The sequence below is a fragment of the Erythrolamprus reginae genome, chromosome 1, assembly GCF_031021105.1.
Source record: "Erythrolamprus reginae isolate rEryReg1 chromosome 1, rEryReg1.hap1, whole genome shotgun sequence".
Taxonomy (NCBI): Eukaryota; Metazoa; Chordata; class Lepidosauria; order Squamata; family Dipsadidae; genus Erythrolamprus; species Erythrolamprus reginae.
In genome coordinates, this window is record NC_091950.1 from 337113087 (window position 1) to 337127127 (window position 14041).

At 37.9% G+C, this 14041-nt stretch overlaps 1 protein-coding gene across 3 annotated transcripts in view; it reads right to left on the minus strand.

Moving 5' to 3' along the window:
- LYST (lysosomal trafficking regulator) overlaps positions 1-14041 on the minus strand; it is a 128446-nt gene that overhangs the window by 38781 nt on the left and 75624 nt on the right. For all 3 annotated transcript variants that reach the window (XM_070733990.1, XM_070733989.1, XM_070733991.1), the window contains 10 exons: positions 13174-13343; positions 12098-12328; positions 11531-11697; positions 11274-11426; positions 9635-9826; positions 7765-7940; positions 6326-6532; positions 3541-3717; positions 1525-1601; positions 728-916 (listed from right to left, as the gene is read on the minus strand). In XM_070733990.1, the coding sequence (XP_070590091.1) occupies positions 728-916; positions 1525-1601; positions 3541-3717; positions 6326-6532; positions 7765-7940; positions 9635-9826; positions 11274-11426; positions 11531-11697; positions 12098-12328; positions 13174-13343 (1739 nt within the window). The remainder of the gene's footprint in view (positions 1-727; positions 917-1524; positions 1602-3540; positions 3718-6325; positions 6533-7764; positions 7941-9634; positions 9827-11273; positions 11427-11530; positions 11698-12097; positions 12329-13173; positions 13344-14041) is intronic.

Below are 14041 nucleotides of genomic sequence, written 5' to 3' on the forward strand. Positions count from 1 at the left end.
TATTATTTATTATCTTCTTTAGTTCCTGCTTTTATTGGTATTATTATTTTCTCTGTTGCCTTGCAAGTATACTTCGGAGTCTTCGGAGAGGGGCGGCATACAAATCTAAGTAATAATAAATACTGTGTATTTCTGTACCATAACAAAATTCCTTCTGTGTCTAATCACACTTGGCCAAATAAAGTATTCAATCCCACTCAAGTACCTTCCCAATTTCACTTTATGCAGCAATGATTCCATTCTGATGAGCTTAAAAATATTACATATATAATATGCAATTTTGCTAATAAGGGATAAAAAACCCAGTCAATCCTTCAGGAGAGAGAAAGATGGAAATGATAATTTCGAAGGCCAAATAAATGAGTTTGACCTGCTTCAGTGGTTCATTAATTTGGAATGAAATAGGTGAGATTTTTCCCCCTCCCTATTTTTATATTACTATAACTTGACCAGATTTTTTAGGCTGTAACAGAGAAAAGGTTATTTGGTGCGTAGCAGTCTCACCCTATACTGATTCTGAAGAATTGCAGAATTTGCTTTTGTTAAGGGAAATAAAGGCAGCGTTTCAAGTGAATGTTTGCAACTGCCCTTCCCAAAATACAAATCTGAATGTGAATCAAATTCTATTTCATGAATGGAAACAGCTATCTCAGATTTTTTTCCCTCATTAAGCAGTAACAGCAGCCATTAATATTTTTTTTTGAAAAGTAGAAAGATAGCTGCTTACCTATCATGTGTAAACTGCTGAATGAGCTCCTGCCAGTGTCTGCTGGCACTTAAGTCTGTCTTGTACATCCCCCTGATGTGCTGAATCACCTTCTTTCTTTCCATTCCCTGGGACAGAGAGGCAGCCTGAGTAATGTCCCCTGCAATTTTAGAAATCTCCTTTGACTTTGCATCCAAGCGCTGAAACAGACTAAATGGAAATAACCAATTTAAAAGGACAGCACCACTTACATTAAGGAACAAAGCAAGCAAGCAAGCACTATATCAATCTGTAGTTGGGATTTTCCATTTATTAAGGAAATGGGGTTCCCCCCCCCCCCCGTTCTTCTCTTTTAGTTTAGCCAATCCCCTCCTCCAAAAATGTCTCCTCTATAAAGTTAAAAGATTTTTTTTTCCAAATTAGGATTCAGTATGGGTCATAGGATTCAGAAGAAACTTCTCAAATCACCAACTTCTGAGATAATGCCAGTTATAAGCATAATTTAATTCCATAGCATGACTTTGAAGCTTTCCTACTGTGAAAAGAAATGGATAAGAAGAGAAAGGCTTTTGATGCTAGAAACAGCAATTTTATCATGTTTGACTCTTCCGTCCCACATTGTATAATAATGAAGCACATGGCATTTTGTATGCTTTTTTTTTATTCCATGCTTTTGCCAAGATGCACACACACAAAACAAAACACACTGCAACAATATCTTCAGAGGGAAGTAAATTAGACTGGAGCCTCTTTTGATGAAAGCTCAATGGTTGAGGCAACATCTGTTTTTATTCTTATTAAAAGCAGTAGCAACTTACGTTTGCCAATTGTTGGCCATTATCTTTTCCCAAGCAGCTTTATTCACCTCTTCTTCACCCACGTATTTCTTATGGTCCTGATAAGCAGTTTAAAAAAAGTGATTAACTTTTTCATCTATTTTCTTAATATTGCTGCAATATCAAGTATAGTGGCTTGGTACAGCAACCAACCAGGACAGGTACAGACTTCAACAGATAGTTAAGACTGTTGAAAGAACAATTGCAATCAGCCTATCTTCCTTGGAAGATCTGTATAGTGTTTGGGTCAGAAGGAAGGCTGAAAAAAATATGTACAGACCCTCTCATATCCTGGATGTAAACTGTTTCAACTCGCCTCCACAGGACACCACTACAAGGCATTGCATGGCCAAACAACTTGTTTTTCCCCTCATGCCATCACTCTGCTGAACTCATAATTCCCACAGGACTGACTTGTGTCTAAGGATATTTACTCACACAGTAGTGTTGTATTACTATTATCCCCTTTTCATCTTCCCTATTATCTTCTTTTTGCATATCTGCATGCAATTTTCCTACCCTGTTTCCCCCAAAATAAAACATCCCCTGATAATAAGCCCAATCGGGCTTTTGAGTGCATGGCAAGAAGGCCAAGCACTTATTTCAGGGTTCAAAATAATATAAGACAGGGTCTTATTTTTCAGGAAAACATGGTAGTACTGTATATGTACTTTCTGTGAATAATTTTCTTCAATTAATTTCCCGCTCTTATTTTCCCAAAACTATGGTGTTTTGTGCAAATATTTTCCTAGTATGTTCATTTTTACATGTATTTTTTTGAGACAACTTACTGTTAGCACCTGGTACCTGTTAGCACCTGGTACTACATATCGTATTTTTCGGAGTATAAGATGCACTGGAGTATAAGACACACCTTAGTGTTTGGGGAGGAAAATAGGAAAAAGAATCTGCTTACTAGATATTCATCTGGCTAGCATCTTTAATCTAGTCAGTTTCAGCACATTATTTTATCCCCTGGCTAGGGTTTTATTTGGAGAGAGTAACAATGAAAGAGCTTGCAATCCAGTAAGAGCTGGGAACATTGTTAGAACCTGGTTAGGACTGGAAAGAAAAATTCTGAGCAAGTAGAGCAATGGGAAAAAAACAGCAAAGACTTAGGGCTTGGAAAACATTCTTCACAGAGAATAACAATGAAAGAGCTTGCAATCCAGTAAGAGCTGGGAACATTGTTATCACCTGTTTAGGGCTGGAAATAAACATTAGTAAATAAAGTTAGAGCAATGAAAAAAGTCTGAAAAGACTTAAGGCTTGGAAAACATTCTTAGCAGTGAGTAACAAGAGAATAGAATTCTTTATTGGCCAAGTGTGATTGGACACACAAGGAATTTGTCTTGGTGCATATGCTCTCATATGAAAGATCTTGCAAGCCTGTAAGAGTTGGGAACATTGTTAGTACCTGGTTAGGACTGGAAAGAAGCATTCAGAGCAAGTAGAACAATAAAAAAACCTACAAAGACAGGGTTTGGAAAACATTCTTAGCAGAGAGTAACAATGAAAGAGCTTGCAAGTGATAAGAGCTGGGAACATTGTTAGCACCTGTTAGGGCTGGACAGAAACTTACTTTGGGCAAATTAGAGTAATGAAAAAAAAAACTCTGCAAAGACATAGAGCTTGAAAAACCTTCTTCACAGACAGTAACAATGAAAGAACCTGCAGGATAAGAGCTGGGAAGATTGTTAGCATCTAGTTAGGGCTGGAGGGGGGGACTTCAAAAAAGTTGCATTCAGAGTAGAATTTTCAGCTTCTTTTAGGGAGGACAAAGGTGCATCTTACGCTCTGAAAAATACGGTAATTTGGAGAAAAACTTGTCTTTGAACGAATCTCATTCATGTTCATATTGATTTGGAAATGCAGAACTGTTTAACTCTCTATTGAAATGGGAAATTCAATAGATGCCTCATATCTAATTTTGCAAATACGTTAATCATATAAATGTAATCAAGTGATACAGTGTATTCTATATATAGATTTACATACCTCTTCCATTGCTTTTATGAGGTCAGGTTTCGGTGGAGCATTGAGAGGAATGTATTTGTACCCACAAAGCTTTAATGTGTTCATGAATGCTCCAACCGATATCTGTTCTTCTTTGGTTAATTCATCTTTGTGATCATGCATTAATTCAAATAAATATAGTGACAATTTAGGCCCATGCTGCAAACAATAATAATATATAATAATGGAACAGTTACAAATTAAAGACTATAGAAAACAAATCACGATAAAAATGCTCATTTACATATCTTATAATTATTCAAAGCATCTTCAACATGATTATGCACACAAATAGATTTTAGAGTTTGTGCCACTTGAACAACAGCTTGTGTAACATGGTTTAAGCTCTTTAAAGTTGAAGGAACATAGATGGCTGATTTATTATATACTTCAGCTTAATACAGGTAGTCCTCGACTTATGACCACACTTGAATCCAACATTTCTGTTGCTGAGAGAGTCAGTTAAGTGAGTTTTGCCCCATTTTCTTCCCACAGCTACGTGAATCGCTGCGGTTGTTAACAATCCATGGTTCTGACATGGTTGTCAGAAGGTCACAAAAGGTGATCACGTTCCTCTCCCATTCGTGTTGGAGGCACCATTTAAGCCACTTCTGGGTTGAAAGGATTGGCCAGGGACACCACTGTTGCCTGGGGAACATCCGCAGGGGCTCTTTTCATGTCCCCATCAAGGAACTGAAGTGACACAACCTGCCACACTGCAGCACTCGAGACTTGAACGCGAGCTTGCTAACCTCTGACCTAGCATCCTAACCACCTGAGTCACTGTGCTCTGGGTGATCCCATGATCCCATCATAAATCTGAGTTGCTTGATAAGTGTTTGAATTTTGATCATGTGACCATAGAGATGTTGTATTTATTGTGTCATAAATGGTCATAAGTCACTTTTTAGAGTACCGTTGTATCTTCAGATGGTCACAAATTGTTGTAAATCAAGGACTACCTCTAATCTACTATTCATAAAACTGATGTCAAAAATTCCATTGAATGCATAACTCTTTGGCATACTTAAATGTTTTTACAAGCTATTATATAAAGACACTTTCAAGAGGTCCGTATCATCACTGATGCAGGATGATAACATAATATGGGCTGGGGCCTCTTCTAAACATGAATTGGTTCCTTTACCAGATGTAACTATTAACACATTTACTAAACAAAAGACTGTAGCTCAATGGCATTGCTTTACAACTAAAAGAACTTGAGATAGAGAAAAAGAGCTTCCACTGCACTTCAGGGTCAACAGAAATGAGATAAATGGGTCTGCAGTCTAACAGAGAGGCGCTCTCTATTGCTATGCTGAAGTGCTCTCAATTCACCTTGATTTTCCATATATTCTCATTGACAATCCTGTTAAGAACAACTTAAAGGCATGCCATGGGACTTGGTAGGGGTAAAATGCCATAATTAGTTGTAAGAGGGTGGAAAGCCCTCATAGATGCTTCAGCTATACCATATAAAAGTCCATATAAAACAGCTATACTGTTTTTTGCAGTGTAGGAGTTGCAGGCTACAGGATAGCTTTTATCTGAAACCAAATTGTTTGTTAGAGAGTAGGTTGTTAGTTTCTAGGTAGAGGGTAATGGATTGGTTTATGATTGATTCCATGACTTTGCATGTGATACACCATGGAGAGATTGGTCTATAGTTTTCTACTAGACTGGGATCTCCTTTTTTTGAAGTTGGGGATGACCGTGGCTAGTGACCATAGGTTTGGTAGGGAACTGGTCTTGAAGGATTTTTCAAAGATTATGCTTAGTGGTTCAGCTTAGTGGCTGTGAAGAGCTTTTTTAGGAAGTATGCACATAGTCCATCAGGCCCAATTGATAGAGAAGGTTTTAGGCTGCATACTGCTTTTTTAACATTGTCTTCAGTGAAGTCTATTTGTGTTAAATTATTTACTTTTATTTATTTATTTATTTTGTCCAATACACAATACATATTGAAGAGAATAGACATGAAATATTATATATAAAGAGAAGATATAAAAACAGAGGAGAAGATATATGAAGGAAGAAAAGATATATGAGATATGAGATAAAGGAGAGACAATTGGACAGGGGACGAAAGGCAGGCTAGTGCACTTATGTACGCCCCTTACTGACCTCTTAGGAACCTGGAGAGGTCAATCGTGGAGAGCCTAAGGGAGAAATGTTGGGGGTTAGGGGTTGACACTACTGAGGCCGGTAATGAGTTCCACGCTTCGACAACTCGATTGCTAAAGTCATATTTTTTACAGTCAAGCTTGGAGCGATTGATATTAAGTTTGAATTTGTTGCGTGCGCTTGTGTTGTTGCAGTTGAAGCTGAAGTAGTCATTGACAGGCAGGATGTTGTAGCATATGATTTTGAGGGCAATACTTAGATCGTGTTTTAGGCGTCGTAGTTCTAAGCTTTCTAGACCTAGGATTGATAGTCTGCTTTTGTAGGACATTCTGTTTCGAGTGGAGGAGTGAAGGGCTCTTCTGGTGAAGTATCTTTGGACATTTTCTAGGGTGTTGATGTCCGAGATGTGGTATGGTTCCAGACAGATGAACTGTACTCAAGGATGGGTCTGGCAAAAGTTGTGTAGGCTCTGGTGAGTAGTGTGAGATTGCCGGAGCAGAAGCTGCGTAGGATCAGGTTAACAACTCTAGAAGCCTTTTTGGGGAGTACTTAAATTGTGGTGAGTACTTAAATATCCGAATTCTTTTTAAAAAAACATTAGAGCAATCTCCCTTCCAGCTTTTAAAAGCATTAGAATTGTTACCTGCAAAGTTGTACTTAAACATTCTCGCAATATCTCCTGGTGGTTAATTTCATGTAAGAATGCCAAAGTGTGCTTTCGTTCTTGCAAGGAGCGTGTTGGAGACAAATCATGTACAAGCAGTCGCCCCAGCTGCACTCGAAAAGTATCCTTACAAGACAAGAGAATTTTCTTCCACTGTTGCTTGGGGGTGCTTAATCTGGAAGTGCCCTAGGCATGAGAAAAATTAAGTTATCTCCCAAGATTCTTCTTTCTCATCTGAGAACAAAACACCTGACTAATACAATACAAGCATTTTACTAAAATGAAGTATTCATAAAGGATTGTTGTTGTTTTTACAAAGATACATATCACATAAACCATAAACTTTACTAAAACATCTGGAAGGACTTCAACCAACACTGGAATGACTCCACCCAACAAAATATTGATTCTAGTTACCGTATTTTTCAGAATATAAGACACACCTTTCCCCCATAAAAGAGGCTAAAAATTTGGGTGCGTCTTATACTCAAAATGTAGCTTTTTCAAAGCTTTTTCTCGGCCCTAATGAGGTGCTTTGCCTGCTTTTTCCATTGCTTCCCTATATCAGTCATGCTTTAGAAGCTGTTATTTACCTTGCTCAAAACAAGGAAACGAATGTGCTGAAGCTGACCAGACTAAGGATGCTAGCCAGATTGAATACCTGATAGGCAGAATATTTTTTTCCTATTTTCCACCCCAAAAACTAAGGTGCATCCCAAAAATACGATAGATTGAAAACTTAGAAAGCTGTAATTCTGTACAGTCTGTATTAGAATAATGTGCAACAGGTAAATTATTATTTACCTGCTTGTTCCCGTTCAAAGTTTATTGCACCTCAGGCAGATATACTGACACATTCTAGCAGGTACTCTATAATGGGGGTCCCCAACGCCAAGATCCTAAGCCAGCAGGTGAGCGTGTAAAGCCTTATTTGCACACGTGTGGGATTAGGAGAAACCCACCCACCCTGCTGTCAGTCCATGGAGCCTAAAAGGATGAGTATCGCTGTTTGGTTAAAAGTAAGGTAGGGAAATAAAAAGGGAAGAAATGTCTGTCTACAAAGTGGGTGGGCAATTAATTTTCCCTTGGGGGCAACTGAGAAACGGAGACTTTTGTGGAGAGGTGCTGTCACCCTCTCCACTGCCATTCCCTGCCACCGTGGATCAGACAAGGATAGTCAAAGGGCCTAATGTGGTCTAGGCCGGTGTTTCCCAACCTTGGCAACTTGAAGATATCTGAACTTCAACTCCCAGAATTCCCCAGCCAGCGAATGCTGGCTGGGGAATTCTGGGAGTTGAAGTCCAGATATCTTCAAGTTGCCAAGGTTGGGAAACACTGGTCTAGGCTACAATAAGCAGTAAGATTGGATCAGAGGAAGTAATGAAGTTTAGGAGGTAATACATAGCACAACCACTTACAATAGATAATCCGATTCCTTTAATCATTATTTTAAACATTTCTCTCAAGAAAGTGTTTCTTGGGCTTAGTTCCTTCTGTTCATCCTCTTTTTCAGTCTTGTCCTGTTGGGCAACTATTCTGGAAGATCTATTCTGGAATGGGATCTCAATCATTTCAGGGCAATCTTGAGAAAGGTCTGCAAATTTGAAAAAAAGGATTGTACAATCAATGTCAACCTGGATTGTCTTGATCCAAGGCCACAGTCATCCCACTGTCCAAACTGTACTTGCATGGCCGACAGATTACAGAAAATAACAGTTTTGAATGCAACTGAATCGAATACAATTGAATTTTATTCTATTCTTTAGTTTGCATTAAAGGATTTCAGCCTTTAATGCAAACTACAGCCTTGCTGTAAAATGAACGTAGCCTGAAAAGTCTTTGTGGTAACTGAAAGATGTGTAAAAATACATTAAGTCACTGCTAAAATAGTGCCAGCTGGTAAGACAGGCAACACATAATTTTTTCACTTCAAATTTTAAACTCTACTAACATCTTGCATTTAAATGTGCAAACATATCTAAATAAAGGATTTGAAATATTTTAAAAATACAGGGAGAAGAAAAATACAGTAGAACTTCCTGAAAATAAAAAAGAAGAATGGAGCAAAAGCAAGACTTGTATTGTAGAACTAGATTATTAATTGATCTAATTTAACTGCTGTCTTTGTATTTATTTCTTTTTTTAATTAAATATAAATGTTTATTGATTAAAAGCAAACATAAAGATTGTATTTACAGATGTGAACAAAACAATGAACTCTTTTTAAATGAAAAACAATATTTGCTTCCGCAGTTCTTTTTACGTTACAAACACCTGGGTTTAAGCAAAAAAAATTATTTCTGCAGCACCGCTTTCTTGCCTACTGAATCCGTTGTTGTTACAAAAAACTCTTCCTATCTCAGGGATGGTGGAGAACTGAATGGAAATCAACCAGTATTTTGTGAAAACCACAAATAACAAAGTCATATGAAAGCTATGCATTCCATTACATCCAGAGTCATAAACTGGATTAGAAATGCCAAGTTGTACAAATATAGAACATTAGAAACTACTGGTTACCATAAGGGAAAGATTTGCCATTAACATAATGAATGTCATGGATAGCTACAGCACATAAAGACAAAGCTGGTGATGGTAAAAGGCAAATAATTCATCCAAGAATCTAAACACAAGACCAAGGTGTAATCGGGACCCCCAAAATCATGTGCAATATTTCTATCATTTCTTTCTGGACCTCTCCCATATAAATGCACATTCACCCTCCCTCTCTCAAGCAAGACATAGCTTAGTCTAGCATATTCTGCCATTGATCTTTCCAATTGAGTCTTTCTGTTTCTAGTTTCTTCCTATCCTGAGATTTGTATTCCCCACCATTCATTTCCATCCTTTCCTCAGTTGCTTCAAGTCCCCTGGTTTACTAAATTATAAAAGTGGAATCTGATCTACCTTTTATTCCCTAAGAATGACAACTCCCTATGGGATGTGGAGATATGCTGAAGAATTTAATGATAGGCAGTTCAAAACTAGCACTTTAAATCACTTTTGCCTCTATTATGATTATTTTTCAATTAAAAGCAATAGCCAGGACATGCAAAATACTCTGTCACAAAACATCCAACATTATAATGAACCATAATCTGCATAATCCTTCTTTAGGGCTATTTTTAATATATTGTTTAGTTAATAATTACAATGTATGGTTCTTTCTGCTGCAGTTTGACCTATTGCTCAAGTGATGTGTCTTAATGCATTCCAAAAAATCGTTTAAAACACTGGTAATAGCACTGTGGATTAATTTTCATAAAAATGTTGGGAAGATATTATTACCTTGATACATGAATCTGTTGGTGGTTAGTACAGTAATCCTCTGTAACCTCTGTATAAGCTCTGCTTCAGTGGCACAAAGAGAGCTGTCTTGATTCATTCTATGCAGCATCATAAACTCCAGTTCCTCATTTGCAATCGTATGCATTCTCATTAGGAATGTCTCAGACTGAGCAATAGAAAATGTTCGTGTTGCTTCAAAAATGAAAATGAAATAAAACTTCACTGATAAAATGCCTTGATAAAATTTAAAATCGTAAATATTAGGAGCCCACAGTATTAGTGGTAATAGCAAGGGGGAAAGTTTCTTTTTCTTTTGACAAGGATCTTTATATAAGGCAGAATGGTTTAGCAAAATGAACTAAAGGTTTAAAACAGAGAGATTTACGAGATTCTGGTCATAAAAATAACTAACATTTAACTGATTAACACAGTTGGAAGGGACCTTGCAGATCACCTAGTCCCATGATGGAGATCATATGGCACACGTGCCACAGGTGGCCCGTGGAGCCATAACTGCTGGCACATGAGCAGTTGCCCTAGCTCAGCTCCTGTGTGCATGTGCAGAGGCTCTGGGAGGGCATTTTCAGCCTCCAGAGGGCCTCTAGGGTGCAGGGGAGGGCATTTTCACCATCCCCAGGCTCCAAGAATGCCTCTGGAGCCTGGGGAGGGCAAACAATGGGGCTACTGGGCCCACAGGAAGTCAGGAAACAGAGCAGTGGGGGTCATGCATGGGGAATGGGGCAGCACGGGGGAGGTTGCCTGTTCATGCGCGGGGGCAGGGCACAGGGGCATTGAATTATTTATTTTATTTATTCATTTAATTGGAATTGTATGTCGCCCCTCTCCGAGGATTCGGGGTGGCTCACAGCATATACGAGAAACTATAATAAGCAATCCAATTAATAATACATTAAAAAACAATCTTTAAAATTCTAATCTAAAATAACTTCCATTAACCATTCATTCAACAATTATACTAAAAGCATTCATTGGTTAGGAGAAAGATCTAGAACCCCCAGGCCTGGCGGCAAAGATGAGTTTTTAAGCTCTTTCGGAAGGCAAGGAGGGTGGTGGCAGTGCGAATCTCCAGGGAAAGCTGATTCCAAAGGGCCGGGCCCCCACAGAGAAGGCTCTTCCCCTAGGTCCCGCCAGCCGACATTGTTTGGTCGATGGGACCCTAAGGAGACCAACTCTGTAGGACCTCACTGGTAGCTGGGATTCATCCGGCAGAAGGCGGTCTCGGAGATAGTCTGGTCCTATGCCATGCAATTATGGGTGTGGGCACACATGTGCGTGAGATAGCATGTGTGTACACACTTTCAGCACCTGAAGAAAAAAAGGTTCGCTGATCTAGTCCAAACCCCTGCCCAAACAGGAGACCCTCTGTCTGCCTCTACCTCCGTCTGCCCTCCGTCTGCCTCTACCTAGGATCAAACTCACAACCTCCTGATTGTGAGGCAAGAGCTCCACCTCTAGGCCACAGCAGCTGGTATCAAACATTTTGATAATACTTTGTTGTAGAGATATATCAATGTTTACTCATCTTCAATGAGTAAAACTTTTAAAAATACCGTACACTTCACCCCAGAACAGTGAGTAACCAAATCACAGTCAAAGATTTCTGAGTTAAGAATCTTACCCGCAATGCCTTTACGTTTTTGAAATATAGTCTGATGATCTTCAAATGGTAAAGGGAGTGAATGGCTTAAGTGCTCCGAATCTGGATTTCCTACAGTTTTTATGTACTTTACGGCTGATTGCAAGACTGTGAATTGCAAATTAACTGCCATTTCTGAAAGCAATAGAGATTAAATGAACAAGCAGTAATTTCTTCTGATTATTTCAAAGATTAAATAATTCAAACAGGTTATTCACGCGAAGGAATTTGGAGCTTACTCCGTGTTCTGTCATTCTTGCTCATCTGCAGATGTCCAAGTAATACCATAAGATCTTCAATAACCCGAAAATATTGCGTTCCTGAACAGCTGCAAGCATGGATTGTCACTGCTACAAGTAGCTGCTGTATATCACACACAAGCAATCTAGAGTCATTTGAGAGAACGCTGCGGAAAAGATAAAATCAGTTAATTTAACCCCATATTTTAGTCCCAAGTCCAAGTTTCACTGATTCAGCTCTACCCCACTCCAATGGCTCAAGCTATTTTTAGTGACTCCATTCGAAATTACATAATATGTAACATATTAATTAATCAATGCCCCCATGTAATGGGGGCATTGTAAAAGAAGATATTTAATTAATGGGACTTGGAGCACACCTACTCTGCTTGGGCATAGCTAACAGAGCCAGCCCTTCAAATAACCAGATTCTACAATATAAATGGCTTTATGTCTTCTTCCAATTCATGCCATTCCATGCAAGATTATACACTCACATGAATATCTAAAAAGTAATCTAAATTATCGCATGCTCTACAACAGAAGAAAAGTAACTGTGCCACTTACTTGGCTTCAAGTCCATTAAGTGTTGCTAAAGTATTACAGAGCACATACAACAAGCCATTATCCAACAGCATGTCTGCCATTTTAGGACAAGAATTTATGATTTGCAGCAGGAAACAAAAGGAGTTATGTAACAGGATGCAATCATGGAGGGAATTCTCAATAAGGCCCAGAACAGGAATGACACACCACTTCTGAAAATGTCCAGCATTTTTCACATCTTCGAGATCAAAGCTATAAAAACAATAATAATGCAATCTTAAACTCAAAGCAGCAAGAAAGCTTACATTTTAAAAAATAGAAATATTATGTATTGCTATTGGCAGTAAGAAATAGAAATATAATATGAATTTATCAATGTACATGTAGTAACTTTAACTCAGTGATAAATTGTATGGATAAATGGAACTTTTAGTGGTGAATAACTACACAACATGATTCACTACATTACCTTTAATTACTTATTTAGCTACCACGGCAAGTTTTAGGATTTAATTCAGCTTCTATATTATTATAAGCAATACAAATGACTACTAGCCTGAAATAGCTAATGAAATTGCTATTAGCATAATAATGAAATAAAGCTTTGCTATCAATAAAATGTATTGGCCATGAACAAAAATTACACTGAACAACAGTGAAATAATACTGTTCATATTATGAATTATAAACTTCCTTCCTTCCACTGCTTTAAAAGCCACACTAGTCTAATGACATTCTGTGAGTTTAATCTGGAATATGTCCTAATTTTGCTGGATTCATCCTTTAGGGTACAAAACTAAGACTGTTACATATTTTCATATTATTTGCAAGATCTCAAAGCTTACTACTCTGTCTCTTAATATGAAAGCCACTAAGGAAAAGTATCACCTATCAATCAACTTCAAAAAGGAATCTGAAGCAGAGTAAGGGTGGCACACTGACTCTTTATAATAACTGCATTAATTGGTTTAACTAATCATTGAATTACTCAGAATCTCTAGAAATAGAGTGGCATAAATGTTATATGCCTACAACAATTTACCAAATCTTTATTTTTCTTTATTATTGATCAAAAGAGGGGAAAAGGCTATAGTTACTCTTCATCCAGGCCAACTGATCGACCAAAAAGTATTTCTAGAAAGCATTCTATAAGATCCTGTGTTCCTTGGTGAAGATACAGTTGATTAGCTAACAAGGAGAAACCTCGGTTCTTCAAAAACTTCTCTTTTTGTTCTTTAGTTGCTCTGCTGAAATAGGTGTTCAAAAGCTAGAGAGAGAAAAAATAAAGATCTGCGGTTTGTAATACATTATGAGTTTTGGAACAAGATTTGTACTGTCTCACAGATAAGTATATTGTTATTTTAAATTATTTGTAAAGCTCTCAAGCATTACTTAGCTTTCATAAAATGAATTAACAAAATGAAATGCTTGAAAAAATGCATAGGTGGGGGGGGGGAATCCCATCCCAAACTGTTTTATATTTCTTAAGTAATAGGAGAGCTTAGCATGTACCCTGAACAGGTTTATCTTGTTAGATTAACTTGCAGTCTGATCTTTTAAAACATTGTACATTCTCTTCCCCAGTTAAGAAATAGATACAACATTGTGAAAACTGTAACTTTATAAAAGAAAAAATTATCTCAAGTACTTTTAAATAATAGTAGGTAATTGTGCAGAAATAATTAGTAGAATAGTTCCAAGAAATTAAGTTTAATTTGTTCTTAGTAAACAAGTACAGTGATACCTCGTCTTACAAACACCTCGTCATACAAACTTTTCAAGATACAAACCCAGGGTTTAAGATTTTTTTGCCTCTTCTTACAAACTATTTTCACCTTACAAACCCACCGCCGCCACTGGGATGCCCCACCTCCGGACTTCAGTTGCCAGTGAAGCACCCGTTTTTGCGCTGCTGGGATTCTCCTGAGGCTCCCCTCCATGGGGAACCCCACCTTCAGACTTCTG